This window comes from Platalea leucorodia, assembly GCF_965183815.1.
Source record: "Platalea leucorodia genome assembly, chromosome: 4".
In the NCBI taxonomy this organism is placed as follows: Eukaryota; Metazoa; Chordata; class Aves; order Pelecaniformes; family Threskiornithidae; genus Platalea; species Platalea leucorodia.
This window is the reverse complement of record NC_138826.1, coordinates 75258569-75278988: the sequence shown is the minus strand read 5'-3', so window position 1 is coordinate 75278988 and position 20420 is coordinate 75258569. Positions and strand designations below refer to the sequence as shown.

The 20420-nt window shown below is 36.9% G+C and overlaps 1 protein-coding gene across 1 annotated transcript in view; it reads right to left on the bottom strand.

The window, feature by feature from the left end:
* The window catches only part of ANKS1B (ankyrin repeat and sterile alpha motif domain containing 1B), a gene marked incomplete at both ends in the record, with an annotated part of 442459 nt that overhangs the window by 295236 nt on the left and 126803 nt on the right, over positions 1-20420 (bottom strand). Inside the window, 1 exon segment of the mRNA XM_082308774.1 lies at positions 15968-16133. Within this exon segment, the coding sequence (XP_082164900.1) occupies positions 15968-16133 (166 nt within the window).

Below are 20420 nucleotides of genomic sequence, written 5' to 3'. Positions count from 1 at the left end.
GAGTGGACCAGCTATCTAGTTCAATATGTTGCCCTGATAACGTTCAAATGATTTGAGAAAGATAAAGGAAATACTGTAGATAATTTTCGAATAACACAATCCAGTTTCCAACTCTAATTTGTGGCACTACAGCATTAGAGTTTTTAGTAACTAAAAAAACCCAAACACTTGATTGTATTTTTTAATTTCCAAATTATCCTTTTTACAATTAATATGCCAAAACAATTCTGCCATATATTACTTTTACATATTTTTATTTATACTTAGCATTTTCTTCTGAAAAATACTCAAACTCTACCCTTTTTACTAATATTCCTGAATTAATTTATTTTCTGTCTGCTACAAAGACAACCTATATAATTGATCAGAAAAAAAGTATTTTTTGCAAATTTTACTTACACAAAATTCATAGAAAGTTTTGATATTTTTTCATTATAACGTAAGACAGACATAGATGTCAAAATAATGGAAATGCTCTCGGAGAAAAACTTAGTTTTGATCCCAGCACTACTGGTAAGAAACTAGTTTTAATTGTACTATATTACTTAAGTATCTTCTAGCATGAAGGGAATGATACCTGAAAGAAAAAGGACATGGAGTGAACAGCTGGATCTGGAGTGGAAAGAATATTTTTACTAACAGTTGTTTTAATATCCTCATCCAGAACAGATACTACTGCATACAATGATATATTGTATTATAGAAAGAATAATACAACCTGCCCTGGAGCACAAAATATGAAATGGTCCTTCTGAAGACTTTTCCTGCCTTCTGAAAACAATGAAGTAACTGAGTCTGAAAATATTCTTTCGTATGGGTTCTTCCAAATCTGACGTATTTGAAGGCATAACAGAAAAAAAATGAAAAGACTAGTTTGATATCCTCTTGCAGTAGAAAATTATTATATCATTAGCTGCTAGTAAAGATATGCTACATCTGTATGTGGATTGGCAATAAAAACCCATTCCCATCCTATTTTGATATATAGCAAAATCCTACATCTCTTGCATACTTCAAATTTCCTTTTGAGGTGGCATGAAAATGAAAATGGTATAAAAAGAACAAAAATGAAATCTCTGTAAAGTAATAGAAGGAAACTTTTTGGCAGCAAGCTACACACTGCCATCAGGACTAGCAGATGCAGTAAGGGAGACAGAAGCAGAGAAAATGGAAGTAAATGAGTGATTTTTATTTAACTTAAAATAGAACAGGAGGGAAAATCTTTTTTTTTTTTACAGAATGCAACACTGATTACCTTCACTAGGAATCAATGTTTTTCTATTTTTTAATCATCTCTGACACTGAATAAAACAAATAAATCTGTTCATTATGTACAAAAATGGTTTATTTTAGTAATTGCTTAATATTTTCACAAATATTTTGATTTTAACAAAATCTAGCAAGCTATGCCAAGATTTCCACTTTCCAAACGTACTGAAGTTAGTAGAAAAGTTTATTAAAAAAAACTCATAAAACGTATGTTTGTTTTGTTCTGTTTAGTATCTTTATCAGGGCTCTGGACAAGGGGATCGAGTGTACCCTCAGTAAGTTTACAGACAACACCAAGCTGGCTGGGAGTGTTGATCTGCTGGAGGGTAGGAAGGCCCTACAGAGGGACCTGGACAGGCTGGATCGATGGGCTGAGGCGACTTGTATGAGGTTCAACAAGGCCAAGTACTGGGTCCTGCACTTGGGTCACAACAACCCCATGCAACGCTACAGGCTTGGGGAGGAGTGGCTGGAGAGCTGCCTGGCAGAAAAGGAGCTGGGGGTGCTGTTTGACAGCCGGCTGAATATGAACCAGCAACGTGCCCAGGTGGCCAAGAAGGCCAATGGCATCCTGGCTTGCATCAGAAAGAGTGGCCAGCAGGATTAGGGAAGCGATTGGCCCCTTGTACTTGGCACTAGTGAGGCCATACCTTTACTACTGTGTTCAGTTTTGGGCCCCTCACTACAAGACAGACATTGAGGTGCTGGAGTGCATCCAAGGAATGGCAACGAAGCTGGTGAAGGGTCTAGAGAACAAGTCCTATGAGGAGCAGCTGAGGGAACTGAGGCTGTTTAGTCTGGAGAAAAGGAGGCCAACGGGAGACCTTATTGCTCTCTACAACTACCTGAAAGGAGGCTTTAGCGAGATGGGGGTCAGTCTCTTTTCCCAAGTAATAAGTGATAGGACGAGACGAAATGGCCTCAAGTTGTGCCAGGGCAGGTTTAGGTTGGATATCAGGAAAAACTTCTTCACCGAAAGGGTAGTCAGGCACTGGAACAGGCTGCCCAGGGAAGTGGTTGAGTACCCACCCCTGGAGGTATTTAAAAGAAATGTAGATGTGGTGCTTAGGGACATGGTTTAGTGGTGGACTTGGCAGTGCTAGGTTAATGGTTGGACTTGATGATCTTAAAGGTCTTTTCCAACCTAAACGATTCTATGATTCTATAAGTCTATATCATATGCTCTTGAAAAAGTGAGTTCCCAGTAGAACACAACTAAAGCTTGAAATGTTAAATACAGTAACTTAAATTTTTCACAAAATGACCACATTTAAGTTGTTACTTTCTAGAAAAGTAGACAGTAGAAATAGGATATGATATTTTTATCCTAAAATATAGTATTTCAGATCTGATTCTGGTCAATGATTAAATAAAATTATTAGCATGCATATTCAGTTGATTGTATGATATAAGCTAACAATTTTTTTCAGTTTCTTTGGCAGTGGGTAGGGGGAGGAGTTATTGCTATGCTAGTTCTACTAGAACTGTGGAAAAGAGAGTGAGGTTACTAACTGCATTCATATCAAAGCCAGTGACTCTTCACTACTATTTGAAAAAGCACAGTAACTGTGTGGCAGTAGATGATCCCTACAGAGAAGCAGTGATGGAAAACAGGGAGAGGGGAGCAGGCAGAGCTATGATCCAGAGACCTCAGTATCTGTCTGTTAGCAGAGCCATCAAACTGACATATGAATGCAGTGTATAGCTGGTCGTGAATCTTTTGACAAATTATTCTCACCGTATAAAAACTGATTAATCCAAATTGATTTTCTTGGGGAAATGTACCATTTTCAGGATATTTTCATCAGAAATAATTCTCGGAGCAGGATGGAAGGTCTTTTGCAAGAAAGACTAATGGGGAATAGAAAGACAAAGACTGAAGGGCAGGTATCCCACAGACCTGATCTTTTGATCATTCAGTTCATGGGTCCTCCTGGAGCTCAACCCTATTCTAACAGAGCGGGGCAGGGATTAAGTTCATGTATCTTGGTCTGACATGGAGCTGGGATGAAGATAAGATGTGAAACACGGGCCCAGTGCTGAACAGCATTGTCATGTCCTGTGATACAGATATAGTCACTAACATTATAGCCTAGTACTTAGGGTTCTCAGCTTGATCCCCCACATCCCAGATAAGTGCCCTGATATGGGACGTAGAAATAGAAAGGATTGCCCAAGTCATCAAATCTAATACCTAGACTGAAGGCAATCACATAGTAAAAACTATGCTACAAGGCACCCGTAGACTACACTTCTATTCACCATCTACAGCAAGTCACAAACCACTCCTAATAAACTGTATTAAACTTTCAATCTTTAATACAAGATATCAAAAACAGCCTGAAAAACTACACAAGGAGCAGGAAAGTCAGGAGCATTGTTAATGTCATAACTTTCTGCAACAGCTGAGAATGTCTAGATGATCCTAAAATATGTATACTGCAGCATCTAATGATTAATCAGAGTTGAGCTTTATCATCTGAAATTGATAAAACTAACAGTGGAGAATTTAATCTTCCACAAGAGACAGCTGAGTTCTTTGTGTGATTCAAGACATATCTATATTGCCTTTCCTGTTATATCTACAGTGTTTCTGAAAACCAGTTTAGCTTTTTTTTTTTATAGTGTTTGAACTTTATTGCATTACAGACATAAGTCAAGTGAATCACTAACTCTTGAGCACTGGATCTCTCAAATTTTAGGACTCAGTTTCACCTTAATGCAAAATAGGACAATATGCAAAGTCTTGACTATAACAGAATAAAAAAAGTAGGAAGTCAAGACAACTGGTTCCTCCCACCTTCTAATATGGAGTAAGACTCAACCTTAAAACCTTCGTAGAAAATTCAATTTAAGGTTTGTAGAAAATTCACAGGTGCACCAGGAGACACATAATATTAGCTAAATGCCTACTGAAGATCTCCATGCAGTGCTATACCCATTACACAAGCTTATATTCCTCTGGAGTATACCAGATGCATGTAAAATGTCAACAAATTAATGGTAAGATGAAGTTTTACTATTACTGCTAATATCAGCAATTTGATGGGTTTTATAGCAATATTATTCCTCAAATATCTATTAAATTATTACCACTTACAAAAGGCACTATCACTTACATCTGCTCAATTATGAAACAATCTCAGGAGCATTTTGAAGCGTAGGATTACTTACTAGACTACGTATTACATGGAATATGTTGTATATGGTCTATGTATATTTCATCCCTGACTCAAAAGTACTTGCAAAGGATGCTGTAACTAATAGTCATTTAACAAAGAAAAACTCAAATCCTGCTAAATAATATTTGCATATGGGCTTTAAAATGCAAAATACCTCAAAATAATTATGTTCCTTTGAATTATTGTCTTGATTTGAAAAAGAGGTTTTGTCTGACAGCATGCAGTCAAGTGTATAATGAGATCATTCTAGATGGTAATCACACCGGCATGGATGAAACTGAGTGTTGGTCAGAATGCATGCTCTTTGATGAGCACTCATTTGCAAAAATTGCCCAAAAGTCCCAGGAAAGCTGATTTTTTTCAACTGTACTTTAATGAATAATAATAAAAAGTAATGAATCATCAGAAAATGTTTAACATATGTCAAGCAGCAGCCTTTTTCTCTCACTTTGCAGAGAAAATGTAAGATAGTCGTTTGGAAAGTGGAATTACTTTAACAACATAAACGTATTTACTGGCACATACTGGATGGGAGGAGACCTGCATGTATTTTGATAACGAACTGGTCATGTGATATCAGTCATTCCCACATGCTTTAACTTCAGAAATGCCAGAGTATTTTTAAGAATAACATCTCATTCTTAAGGATGTTATCAGAGACGTTATCCAGAGGAGCATATGATGGGGAGTAATTATCTTAATTATATACTAAAAACCTCTTAGAGGGATGATAAGGTTGTAAAGGAAAGTACATTAGAGCTGCAATATGTAAGAATTGACGTGGCTTGTGCAACCTCAATTCAGCTTTCTGTGCATATGCATTCTGAAGAAGTCTTTTAATGATTATTATAATGATGTTTCTCCACAAGACCTCTGCTGCATCAAGGACATAAAGGAGTAGTAGAAATGGACAAAGGAACAAACCAGATTATGGCACATTACTCTAGAAATGTGGCAGGAGAAATAATACTATAAAACAACAGAGATGTGAAAAATTTTCCCTAAATATCAACAGAAACTCAGATGAAAATATGCTCATATGAAAATATCCAAAGGGAATGTTAAATGAGAGTTACTAAAGCTAGAAATGTTTAATCAAGATATCTATCTAATTTCTATCCATGAGTTTAAAAAGATCTGGCCAGAGGTTATCTCAACAAATAGTGCCGTTTCTTAATAGCACTTGGAATATTGATAAGATTTGAGATGACTAAAAGGAAGCTAATGGAGTAACCTTAGTAGTTATAGGATTTCAGCCTGACATCTGAAATAATGGAATAGCTGATATGGATCACCATTAACAATAAACGAAATAGGCATAGGTCATGCAAATTAGCATTGCTTCAGAGAAACTGGATCTTATTAGTTAACCTGTTTTTTAAAACAAATTATAAGTTTGTTCAATACAAGTAAATAGAGTTAATTTGACATTCACTTTTATAATACATTTGGTTTATTAAAATTTATGAAAGCAGTCTATGTTTGCAACTGAGGTAATTTTAAAAAGTTAATAATGAATGGTTCCAGATGTACGTGCATAAGAAGTATCCGCTGTATATATCACTCATTTGCTCTTTCCAGACTACCCAGATGAAAAAAAAGGTAACAGTTTTACCCATCTTTATCCTACAAATACCACTGGGTGTAGGAGGAGGGTCAAAAAACTTGTATAAGCCTCATTTCTCTTAATGCTCTTTGTTGGGATTCTGAATGCTGCCAGTTAAATAGGCAAGAATCAGTCAAGAAAGTATGACACAAGAAACAGTGATCACTGAATGCTTCCACTTGATTCTCAGTTTGTGATACTGATGTTATATTTTTGCTTTGCTGGATAAATTCTGCTTTTGTCGAAAGGCAAGAAGTGAAATAAAACAAAAAAGCAGAACTTTTTTTATTCCCCACACAGCAAAGAATCAATTTTTAAAGTAGTGCTTTGCAGTTAGAGTCTGCCACTCGAGTGATGGCAAAATTGGAGGATTTAAATTTTCTAGTTATCGTTTAATACAAGAATTTTATGATAACAGAAATTTGTCCAAATACAAAATTGCTCTGTTTAAAATATAGAATAACTAAGGGAACAGTTGTGTTAGGGGAACCTATGGCTTTATCTCATGCTGCCCAGGACTGCTTAGAGTGGAAGCAGACAGTGGATGAGCTATTATTGAAATCTTTTATCATTCATCTTCTCTCATTTATTCATTTGTTCTGTTAATATATTTATAATTTGAGTCACACCCTAATAAAAATGGCGCTTATTTTTCACCACAGGAGTTAAATTTATTTTTCATCTCCCTTTGTAACTTCTATCAAGCAAGCTGATTCCCACACTGTAACAATGAAGAGAAATTGAAACAATAAATAGTGGATATGTTTTCTTCTTTAAACATTAGATAGGGGATATATATGCACTGTTGGTATAACTCTACTGACAGCAGGCTACAGCCATATCAAGAAAGAATATGGAACAGGACCTGTATACATAAAGTGTATATGGATCACCTGGATCTTTTTCTTAGGTGATATCAGAAACCTGGCTTACCTGAACTACCTAGGAATGAACTTCACTGCAGAAGGAATTTTCAGGCTGTCTCACCCATCTCCTGAAACCTACCCAAAGATAATTAAAATGGGTCATACCTTTCACATGCTGGCAGAATGTGATTTTAGGGAGGTAGCTAACTGGGCAGAAATCAAAAATGCACACTGCACCCATCTACAACCGCTTCCAACTACAACAGCTTTATAATACCTTAAGAGGTATGCTGTCCTGATTTTAGATGAAATCAAAAGAAAAGGGAAATATTCTCACAGACAGTACCTCATTTTTCATCTTATACTACAAGACACATTTTTTTCCTGATCTCATATCAATACTTAATTGACTAATTCCTAACTTTAATAAAGACTCTTCTTTTGGAAGAAGATATATACGGTGAAAATCTAACCCAACTGAAATCAATGGCAAAACTTGCCCTAACATCAGTGAGGTTAGGAATACATGCCAGCCTCTGAGACTCAGATCACTTGAAGGCCTACTGGTCAAAATCAGTAGGTTAAAAACACCTGTCAACAAAACAGTAATCAACATAGGACCAGAAACACAAGTGAACTGTGCTCCTCTAAGAGATACAGTACTAAAAAAGCATCCTAATTGTGCTCCAAGAACTACGTACACAACATCAGAAATGCAGAAAAAGGGTATGAAAATGTCATTATGATGAAACAGAACACCCAAGCTGCATATATTTTGTGGATTTGTACTTAGAGAAAATAAAAAGAACTATAAAATGCCAGAAAATACTTAAAAATAGAAAATAAATTATAAATTTATAATTTATATTATAGGAACAACTATATCAGCAAACACTCTCCAGGCATAATTTTCAGAAATCTTTTCTTTTACATTTTTGAAAGGTACTTAAAACAAGTACTAGCTGTACTGAAGAAAAAAACAACAAAATGCATGATAGAAGAGCTATTGTATATTTTATTCTTCCATCAGCACTCCCTTAACCTTTATTAAAATGTCACGTGAAATTAAAAAATCCGAACTGCAAACATATGCTAGTGCATTAGACAAAATTGCTTCTGATAAGAAGTGTGCACTCTATACTGTGGCAGTAGGAATGACAAATACGAAATGTGTCATCACTGAAACTCAGTCAGAAGGTTAGTTTGGTTTCCAATACACTGTGTTCTGGCAAAGATTTATATCTTGAAGCTCTGAATGTGATCCTTACATCTTTACAAATTAACCTGTTAAAACAAGTAAATTGAGAAATTCTCTATCATAGCCAAATTCTCTCCATATGGCTCAGACACAGGTTAAAAGAGGACAAAGAAGAGTGGTGGAAAAGTATGTATAGGTCTTATAACTAAGGCTGGGCATTATATTTCACTATTAATAAGTTCTTGACTGAAAAATACAACTGAAAATTGTTTGATAATTTTCAATTTTCACTTTAAAGTAAATTTCACTAAAAAGCAGGTAAATAAACAGCAAAACCAAAAAAATATTTTCAGATGGACTAAACATAACATTTAATTGATAAAATATATCTGTTTTTCAGTTCAACCACTTCAGGTCTTCTTATTATAACTTCACTCTCCTCTTCTTACCCAGAAAAAGGGAAGGATATTAGGGCACAGTATGTTGATAACATCATCCAGATTTCTATAGAGGCCAATACCTTAAATGGATGCATACATACAGAAGTAAGACAAAATAACTTGAACATACTGTGATACAGAGTACACACGTTTGGAAGACCTCCATGCAACACTTTACCACCCTTTGGAGTTCTCTAGCCACCGTGACAAGGCAGTACATATAGACATGCGTAAGAGCAATAAGAAATTTTCAGAATCGTTCAGAGGCTGCCCAGAATTGCTTCTTGAAGAGTTGCTGGAGAGCCCTGACTTAGCCAAAGACAGTATGTTAGGGTTCCTCTGTCTTGACTTCAGTTGGCCATGAATACACTGAGGCTGGAAATGAAAAGCTTCTTAATCACTAGCACAGAAATCAGTGGTTCTGAAACAGACTTCTATTCAGAGTAACAGGCACAAAACCCCAACTATTTTTAAGATGTATCTCGAGAGGTTTATTAAAGGAACTACACAAAGGCTAGAACCTAAGATTTCTCCTTCTAAGGGGAGTATCCCCATCATGTCAGGGCACTGTGAGACTCTTACTCATTCTTCTCATGGCCTATGAATCTTTTTCTGTGCTAAAGGTAAAGGGGGATTAGACTGTATAAAACAGCCTGAGAAATGGAAACTTTACTTAATAATGGGAGCATTTCTCTAAGGCCAAAAATTACTTAGAAGAGAAACCACTTGCTGCCTAAGAAAGACTTCAGCTATTAGGTTGTTATGGAAACACAAGCCCCTCTTGTCAGTTATCTACTCCACCAAACCAATGTACGACTCACATTACAATACACACCTATGCTTTGTGTTCCTTATTGACAAGCTCTGAGTGGCTCTTCACTTCTCAGTCAACATACAGATGAATTATACTTTTTCAAGATACTGTTTCCTTGAGTGACAGATGGAAGAATAAGGGACATTGATTATCATTCATACATCATGTCAGGCCCTGAGGAATTAATAAGCTTTAATGGCCCTGACCAGCCTTCTGAGGTTCTCTATTCACATCCCCCTTCCTGGAGACACCATTTCAGCTCAGCCTGAGGCCTTTAGTTTCTGCCTGAGCTATGCTGAAGGAGTGCCTGTCTTGTGCTTATACCTGTGTGTGTGCATCCAGACCCCAACTCATGGGCTAACTTCCCAGCTTGACCTTGGACCTGGTCTTGTCATCAGGAACCTTCCCGGCCATCACCAAATCTGATCCTGACCTGCATATTGACTTTCTAGCTTTACTTTAGACCTACCTCATCAGCACAAACTTGCTTGATGATCTGGGCTCTTGGCTGAACCTGGCCATGATCTCTAGGTCTGCTCTGCTCATGGGTGGTGAGATAGGGACCTGACTAGTGAGGTCCCTGCCCTGCCGGCTGTGGTAGTCCCCTTCATTCCTGCCTCCCCATCCCTGAAGGAGCAGCTGGCCCTTGCTGCTCCCTGACACATCAGGTCTGAGACTCAGTACTTAGGAAATCCAGCACTCATGGCAGGTAGGTAGTAATGATTTTGATTATGCACCACAATACCAAAGGCTTTCATGGACAATCAGCTGCTTCAGAAACATTGGTGTCAAATTAGGCTAAATTTCATAGACTCCAGCTATTTTCAGATGGTTCTAGATAACCTGTTATATATTGCAGTTACCCTGCTTGATAAGAGACTCCCTTCATTATTATGCTCTTCTCTCTACACAGCTGAGATGATCTTTCTTGATCCCCAAAAGTATATAATCCTGAGGAGTTATACTGTAGGTCATGTGTTTATGTGCACTATATCCTGCTATCTCTGGTTTAAAAAGTGTGCTTAAATGAAATACAGCTCTACTAGGAGTCCTTCTGTTTGAAGCAATTTGGGTGAGTGGACTTTAGAAAGGTTAGCGCATGATCCTTCAGATCAATTATAGTTTCAAAATGATGAAGCATGGGTGACTAAGGCTAGCCTCTTGAATTTCCATTCATGCAGGCAATTTTGTACATCTGGCAGTGTGATGGTTCCTTCTTGTGGCCACTTTGCACTGGTTTGCTTATAGCTAGAAAATAACTGCAGAAAAGTGAAGGTATAAATTCATTAAATAAGAAAAGATTCATTTGCTATCTTAGTCTCAATGTGGAGAATTGAAATGTCCAAATATTCAGGATAGGTGCTGTGAAGACTTGTTACTGAAGTCAATCAGGAACTGATGACTTGACAAATAGCACTTTATTTACTAAGCCAAGTATTTAAGGATTCTGGAAACTGTGTAGAAGATTCGTATTTTAATTTTGATAAAAATGTTATCACAGCTAGGCTATTTTTCAATTCAGGTTTCTAAAGAACTATCTCCTAGATATCTGTATGAGATTGCTGACACAGCGTTATACAGTAGACACAAGAATGCAAGCAGAGGTGAGCTGATAGGCTGGCTACAAATTTTCAAGTTCATTTTCACTGTAATGACAGGAGAGGAATGCCAGGCTGAGAAAGCAAAAAAACCCCTAATATTTCAGTAGATAGGCCAGCTTGGGGACAGTTTGATATGTTGTAATAATTCAGTGACAAGCATTTTTTGTTAGTTTCCCTGCTGTGATTATGAGGCTATAAGAAAAGGGTATCATTAATTACAGATTTATTATCTTGCATGGTCCTCCTTACAAGTTACTGGCATTTAAGTGCAAATTAAGTAATTTTTCTAAATAACAAAAACATCATGAGTGACGACAGCAAGATTTCTCTAAAGTACATGTAGCTGGGTAGAAGACCAGAAGAGCTGCTAAGTTATTTCTTCCTTTATGTTTCAATTCCTTGCCTTGTGTTTGCCTGCTACAGACTAGGGGCAACACATCACGTATCTAAGGACATTTTTATCCCCTTGACAGAAGCCATATCTTAGACGTAATGAGGTAGAGTAGTCATACCAGAGCTCTTTAAAATTGCTGACTTGGGAATTGCTGACTGTGTGGTGGCTGAGAGTTCAGCATAAGTGCAGCCCCTAAGTATTCACCTTATTTCTCAGCTGGATTTTGCAGCCAATACTGAGTTCTGCATTGCTACAGCTGAGCTGTTTCCAGATTTGAAGATGGCTCACTAGGTCCCCTCGACCTGCAGCCACAGTAAAGTAATACAACTGGAAAAAATAGGTCCTTGAACTAGAACTCCCTTATCCAGGAATGATTTTCATGCAGTTTACAGACAACAATGCCTCTTCCTGTTACTGAGATGCTGTATTAAAACCTTCGTTAATCTGCACGGCCCCAATACTGAGCCGTGGGGAACACCACTTGTGGCTGGCCACCAACTGGATTTAATTCCATTTACTGCAACTCTTTGGGCCCAGCCATCCAGCCAGTTTTTTACCCACCAAAGAGTACACTTGTCCAAGCCATGAGCAGCCAATTTCTCCAGGAGAATCCTGTGGGAGACAGTGTCAAAGGCCTTACTAAAGTCCAGGTAGACAACGTCCACATCTTTTCCCTCATCCACTAAGCAGCTCACCTTGTCATAAAAGGACATCAGGTTAATCAAGCAGGACCTGCCTCTCATAGACCCATGCTGACTGGGCCTGATCCCCTGGTTGTCCCGTACGTGCCTCGTGATGACACTCAGGATGACCTGCTCCATAACCTTCCCCGGCACCGAGGTCAGGCTGACAGGCCTGTAGTTCCCCAGATCCTCCTTCTGACCCTTCTTGTAGACGGGCATCACGTTTGCTAACCTCCAGTCAACTGGGACCTCACCAGTTAGCCAGGACTGCTGATAGGTGATGGAGAGTGGCTTGGGGAGCACCTCAGGCAGCTCCCTCAGTACCCTTGGGTGGATCCCATCTGGCCCCATAGACTTGCTGGATGCAAGTTAAATCTGTAAGGGTCTTCAACAGCACAGGCTCAAATGCAGCATGGTGTTGCACCTAAACTTCTGCTACCAGTATTTAGACACTAGATGATAACTGATCAAAACCACACTAACTTCATGAAGATACTCGACAATGCCTACTTTAGCATTAGAATTATCCAGTACATTGAGCTTCAGAAGCTTATTAAAACTTTACACCTTTTCCAAGATGATTGGTTGCTATAGTTCGCAAAATTTAATTACATCCTTAAGATGACAAGGGCAATACTAATGTGTGCCTTATGAACTAATTAAATTTTTCTGGCTATTTTTCAAGGTTAAATATGTCATGTGATTTTTTTTTTAATGGAAGGGCAGTCTAAAAATTAAAATGACTAGTAGAAATGTCTAGTTTAAGGAATGAGGATACTGTTCTGGAATAGCCCAACAAAAAGTTTAGTAAGATTGATTCATGAATGAATTAATTTGTGAAATTAATTTTATGAGATTGATTTATGAAATTTTATATCCAAATTTATATTTTACTTAGCAGAAAAATTTGTCTCAGAGTGCAGTATTTCCGAATATTCCTATCAAGTCTTAACTGTTAGTTTAAAAGCAGAGATACTGAGACAGAGATGCTAACGCCCTCTATCAACTTTGTCCTATCAATCTACCACAGAAACAAAGAACAGCTTAACTTGAACTGAGGCACATATGCAGTCTTTTTTACTCTTAGATCAGTCCTAATTAGAACCAATTGTTTTAACTGCCAGCATAAACCAATAATGTAACAGTTGTTCTTCCTATATAAGCCTAATTTCTTGCAAACAGACATAAAACTCATACAACACAGGATTTCAGAAGTGGAAGTAACAAACTTTATGACTACTTTTATTTCCTTTCTGCTCAGTTTTTCTCCCTTATATCTAACAATCTTTTACTATTGGGTGCATGGAGTTCTCATCCTCTGCTATTCCTTACCAGTTCAATAATAAGATTCAGGAAATTAAAAATAACATGGAGAACTACAGAGCAGTCTGTTTTTTTCCCCAGTAGATCAGAGAATGATTACTGGCAAGGTGACTATTCCCAACCTGTCAGGAGTTTACTGGCAGGGCAGATAATAGTTACAACATGCAGCTCTACAGCTTGAAAGGCCAGCCAGAATGACCTTTCCTCACAATATAGGAAAGAAGAATTTTCAATCACTGAGTGCAGTCAGTCTCATTTCTACTGCCAAGCGGTAGTAATACCCCAGACAGTGGGGAGAGTTGATCAGTGTCCTACCACCTAGGGAAAGGAGACTGACAGATGCAATTTTATGTTCAAAGTGCTGCCTCATGCTCTGAAATGAACACTACACATGACATAGTACAGCAATTTGAAACAGTATTCCCAAAGCCAGCATGTCTCAGTGATACAAAAACAGGGAAATTCAGGAAAAAAGGCATGCAAATTACATATTTGTTTTAAATGAACAATCTCTGTAATCATACATAACTTATTCAAGCAATATATCTGTATGAACTGAAGTGGAAGGCTGACATTCACATACGATTACGCGTGGTGCTAAGTACCTTATAACTGTGAGTGACATGGTTGATTTCATTAGGCCATTTGTAGTATAAGATAACAGCCAACATGATTACAGATATGGCTTACGAGCCAGGCCAATTAAATAACTACTACATTTATAGCTTAAAATAAAATCACATTTTGGAATCTGCTTATCCATATAGCCAAATGTTCTTCCCAATAAAATGCCAAGGAAAAGATCATAGTGGTATATGGAAAACTAAGACAGAAGGAATTATAGTACATTTGTATTGCCAACTCATTGACCTTGTTAGATCTTATAAAGATGAAGGGTGCCCTCATGAACATCCTACAGCTTCCTTGGTTATTCTCTGGGCCTCTGATACACACCATATTTAACCACACACAAAACATACTTCCAGATTAAGACCTAAAAATGTCCTTTTTAGGATCTGTTTTTCATAACAGTCTTAACAGACTTACTATGCCTAAGAAAAATGCCTATGTTCAGAAGACAGCACACTTCCAAAGCCTGGTACTTTAACTAGCGAAAAGGCTATCTTTTTTTTTTTTTTTTATTTTTTTTTTTTTTATTAATTACAATGGAAAGCTTTGTAGTTGAGCCCCATTACTGTGGAGGCAGATAATGAACTCCCTTGGCCAATTTACGGGGTAGAGGTATGGCAGTCTTCCCATTGCAATAAGTATGTTTATGGTGATTAATCAAGTAGAAGTATGAAAAACAAGGATAATTTGGTATTTTCTTCCTTTACTGAATGACAACCCATAATATTGTCCTGCACAGTCTGCTAATTTTTTAGATTATCAGAGCCAAAAAACCATCAACAAAGTAAACCTTCAGCTACACAAGTGGTCATGCTGGTGTTCAAGTCAGATTCTGGTCTACTCTGTGCAACTACACTATAAGGATGCTATTATATTTTGTGCCACCTTTTAGATCACTGTTCATAATGCAGGTTCCCTCAAGTCTTCTTTAGCCCAAATTTTATGGAGAGGTGGGAATTATGATCCACTCCACCTCACCTTGCAGACTCCAAAGCTGTATCTTGATATCTGGCCCTTATATACTATGCCTGATATAGCTCTGTCACTCTTCCAATTCTAGTTCAGCTGTGAAATCAAGAAGGTGCTTCCCCTTACACAGACTAGATAGGTAACATGATGTTAGTCAACAGTCATCTGTCATTCCTGTATATTTCCCAAATCATGATTCATAATCAAGATAGCACAGGTCAAAAGTCAACTGCCCATTTCAAATAGGTCTGTGCTGCTGAGAACTGTCATTTGTCAAAGCATACTCTCAGCCCAATTACTTACAGTGAAATGATTATATTCTGAAATTCCTGTACCAGGTGGTGACTAATGAAGAGTTCAAACAAGGATAATGGAAGAGAGCACATAATTTTGGAGAACATAAGTAGAATCCTTACAGATAATATCATTCATCTGACTCAGCATAATTCTATTGTTTTTTAACTATAGTAACTCATTGCTGTTCAAACCTGTAAAATACAAACAGCACTCTGCTAAAGTGTCATTTAATATTTCTATCAGTTCTTATTCACTGTTTCATTTTCAAAAACAGAGCAGATCTTCCTTTATGTAACATGGAAATATAGAGTACTTTAAATTTTGAATTAGTTATATAATGTTGTTGCTAAGCACTTCATTAAAAAACAGAAACAGGTTGGTAAATAGATTACTGCAAAAGGCTGGGCTTAAAGAAATTCGATTTCCAATTCAGCTTTTTGCAATCTTCTCATATTTATCTAGGAAATTATTTAAACCTCTGCTTTGTTTTCCCTTCTACAGCATTTTGTTATCAATCTTTATTCTAATATTAAGCTCTTATGGTAGCTAATGGAAGACTATAATCATGCTGTGATAAGTAAACAGAGTAGTGTATTCTTAAAAATATAAACCTATACCTTCTATATATAATTCTATACCTTTTATAACATTACACTTACACCAAAGACTATGTAAAGGATTATTTGATGATTTACCTGGTCTTGAGGAAGGTACTCTTGCTATCTCTAGGGAACAAGGTTTTTTGGTCACTGCTATGTCTATTGAATCACAAAGACTGCTGTCATTTTCTGAAGGAACTGCATCCAGAGGTACAGAGGGTATTGCTTCCAATGCATAACCTCTCTTCTTTGAATAAGATTCCTGAAATGCAAAAATTTAAGTAGGTAAGAGAGATATTTCTCAAACGACTCAGGAAAAGAGCCAGGTTCAATAACTCCGGCTAGCAGGGTTTAAAATTCAGCAAATTAAACAACACATTCTGCTGAAATCCAAATTGTAACAGACTGAAAGAATTACTTACATGCTAGAAGATAACATTTCTTGTTTCTTTAAATTGTTGTGTAATATAGTTCTTGTTTAGTTACAGAAATGTCTTTATTCATCGAACTTTGTATTTAGCAAACGTTCCAACATAACTGGTCTTGCCATACCTGCTTTGCAACAGTTAGACCAGCACAAGACCAGGACAAGCACGTAGTAGTACTTCTCCTTCTACAACCCTTTGAGGGTCCCACACTTCATAATCAGAAGGTGCTGACTTTGTTTTGCATGTCCACCAATCAAACTTTCTAAAATTACCTTCTCAAATTGCCTTTAGAGCATGTCACTTTTTACAGTCTGCATGCACCCCATTTTGGTTTTAGCCATCTCACCAAGTTTGACATCCCTAATTCTTGTACTTTAGAAGGCAAGGAATGGTTGTTCTTTACTTATCCTCTCCTTGTGATTTCACAGACCTCTGTCACACTTTCCTTGCCCTCTCCTTTAGAGAGAGAGAGACATTCTAATCTACTCACCCAGCTGTTCCAGGCTTTTGACCATCCCTGTCACCCCTCACCCTCTCAGTCTTCAGTGATGTGACAGGGATCAGATTTTCAAAATGGCATTCAAGATGAGGGCTCACCAAGTATTCATACTGACATAATGATGTTCCCTCTTTTGTACTCTACTCATTTCCTAATTGCTCTTAACATTCAAGTTGATTTTCTGAATGTTATTCAACATTCTGTAATTATCATTGCAAGAATATAAATGTCAGAGAAGAATAAATAAAAATGATGGCGTTACTGAGAAAATGGTTGGAATGTAAATTACTGACAAGTAAATTCTTCATAAATCTCTCCCTAATAAAGCAAATATGATAGTAGCATGCCAAGCAGAACTTAAGTAAGTTAGAGTCAAAAAAGAATTGTTAATACTTTAAAAAGTCTGGAATTCTATCAACTGATTAAGTGAAGACGGTAAGCCTTAATTAAAAAGTGCATATGTAGCAAAAAAAGACAAACTTCTCATTGCTGGAGAAAAGCAATGTAAAGTCTTCTGGTTGCTGCCATGTGTTCTCCACTTTGCAGGTACTGAGCATATTCTAGAAATTTCTAAGCTCTAAACTAATTCAAGTATCAGGCATCGAGCAATGTGATTCTGTTTTTTTTCTAAGACTAAAAGCTCTTCAGCATTCTTCTCAATAATATCAGTTCTGTTGTCTCACCTCACCCACTGCAATGAGCAGCAACTCTACAGTAATCCTACATGTCCTAGATATTTTCATCTGCATAATAAAACCTTCTGAAGAAATACTCTTCCATTATAGTTGAATAATCTTTAGTCCTGAAATTGAAAGAATTTTAGTTTATTTTTTTTTTAAATTAGAGATTATTCAATCTCGAATTTCTGTAAACTAATCCAAAAAGTTGAAGATGACACATGTAACTGACCACCACTATCAAGTCAGAATTAGTCTTTATTTGAAATTACAGTTTCATAAAAGTAATGTGCTGGGCTGCCAGTACATTAAAATAAGTATTTTTGTGGAAAGGATAAAAATACATACACAATAGAAGTGAGAGAAAAAGAGAAGAGTGAGAGTGGGTGAGTCACTGGGAAAGCATTAGAGAACAGTTGCCCATACTGTTAAAATATAAATTAGATTTTTGCCTTGTAGAAAGAAACAGCAATGCAAGATTGAAGTTGCAGAGCACATGCCAGGCACACACCATGGCCCTTACTCAGAGGCCTCCAGCCAGCTGGGTCTCTTCTGAGCATGTCCTTGATGGTAGTACCTATCGTATGCAACCTGAAACCTAAACAGGACTAGAAAATAGAAACGGGGGGAGGAGGAGGATGTGATTGTTGATCAGTGGGAATGAATTTGCTTCTAAAATAGCTATATGGCAATTACAAATGGTTACATACAAGCATGAAACAATATTCCATAACATGACGAAATCTTCAGTAACTACATAATGTTGAGTTAGGCCTTTTTGCTGTGTTTCTGCCAAGCTTCTAGGTACCCTTGCTCTGCCTTCTAGATACTCTTGCATTCCTTATAAGGATCAATCTGAACGATGTATACTCAAGGACTGAGATATAAGTAGTATATACAAATTTGTGTTTGTATGACCTAAGAATAAAATGATAGAAGCTCCGTAGGCATCTAATCTGAACTGACATTCTGACAAGAAGATAGATTTTGTATTTAACTGAAAAATTTTCATATCATCCATCTCCTTTCCTATATAAATCAGGTCAGCTGAAGTTTTATTACTTCCCTGGAACATGGGACAACACATCAGACATAAGTGCCAGATGAGGAACATCCGAAAAACTGTTCTTTAAAGATGTATTGTTACATCTTATTCATCAGAGTGATAATTGATGTAGGTATGCTGTGTCTCACCAGACAATTATTTATTTATAACTTATAAATTCTAAATTTATTAACAGTTGTCTTGAGCTCCTGGAGTCTAGGCTATTCACAGTTGAAGGCCACACCGTATCCTGTTATTTGAAAATTTACTAGATCTGTATTTGCTTAAGTCTCTCTTTTGATATACGACTTCCTTCTCATTAAACACTGACTGTCCTCACAATTTATGTAAGACATCTAATAAGAATCACAACCATTAGAAAAAATAGTTATTTTAGACCTAAGGCACTTTTTTAGAAAGTTTGGGGAGCAAGAATGCCCTTAAGCATATTTATACTTGAAAATATAAGTTAAGGACACTGGTTTAGAAAGAGAATGATTAGGGAGGAGTTTCAATGGTCTTAAATTATATTTTCAGATAATTCAGACTTTTAAAGAAAACTTTACAGCTATAATTATTGATTATCTGCAAACAAGAAGTGGAAGTAAGATATCCAGGGTTTCCTTTCTTCTGAATAATAAACCTTAAAGGAGAAATATTCTCATAAATGTAGAAAGGAAGAATGCAATATATCTGCCATCTTTAGAAAATTTCTGTTTCATTTATATAGATAATGAAGTAATGCTATTACATTCTGACATACCCCTTGAGATCCACCAGGGTGTCATATCTTCTCCCCTGGCTTGCTGCATGCCAGAGGACCAGCATGAAGAATCCAAGTGGCTCTTCTTCCACCACAGTGCAATAAATCCTGCCTATTTGTTCTTTAGGAGAGTACTATGATACTTCTATTAATAAAACTTTGGAGAGTTATTGATCCCAAACCTTCTGTCAACCCAAAGCTGATGAATATCATGAGAGTGAGCAATGACTATTGCATTTATCCCATTTATGTCATAGAATCATAGAATTATAGAATCGTTTGAGTTGGAAGGGACCTTTAAAGGTCATCTAGTCCAACCGCCCTGCAATGAGCAGGGACATCTTCACCTACATCAGGTTACTCAGAGCCCCATCCAACCTGACCTGAATGGTTCCAGGAATGGGGCATCTACCACCTCTCTGGGGAACCTGTTCCAGTGTAAACGACCCTCATTGTAAAAAATGTCTTCCTTATATCTAGTCTGAATGTTTTTGCATCAAACATACTACTTGATGTTTGTAAACAGACTGACGTATAACATCGTTAGATTGGGACACTTTACACTGAAATATTCATGATAAGTAATGAAAGGTTGCTGAGAGGAATCAAGAATTCAAGCAAGAAAGAAGTCCTGACCAGTGAAGATAATTAGGTTAGTTTTTCAACATGCAGCAAGGTGGTGGGGAGAATGCCCAGACCTGAAGGGTGTTGTGCGAGTTTGTCACAATAATGTACCAAGCAAAAACAATTAAAAGTATTTCCTATGTCATCATAACCCCAAAACACAATTAGATGGAGAAATATTTATTTTGACTGCCTCTCCATTGAAAGAAATCAGGAATATTACTATAATTTTATGGCTAGTAAAAACACTTTTATCTATTACTAATAATTTAACGGAAGTAATTTTTATAGTATGGTGTAATTAGAATCTTTTTTCATGAGTCAAACTAAGATAAATGTTCATTGTTATGACAGCTAGAAACACTTGAATATGTAATTTGTCATAGAACAGATAATAAGGTTCACTTCATCGTATATTACAGAATCTGGAAAATCCTCAGTAATCTCATTTAAGGGTAATGACACTGGAGGATCTACTCTAGTCTGCACAAAGTATTTATAATATAGATTTTA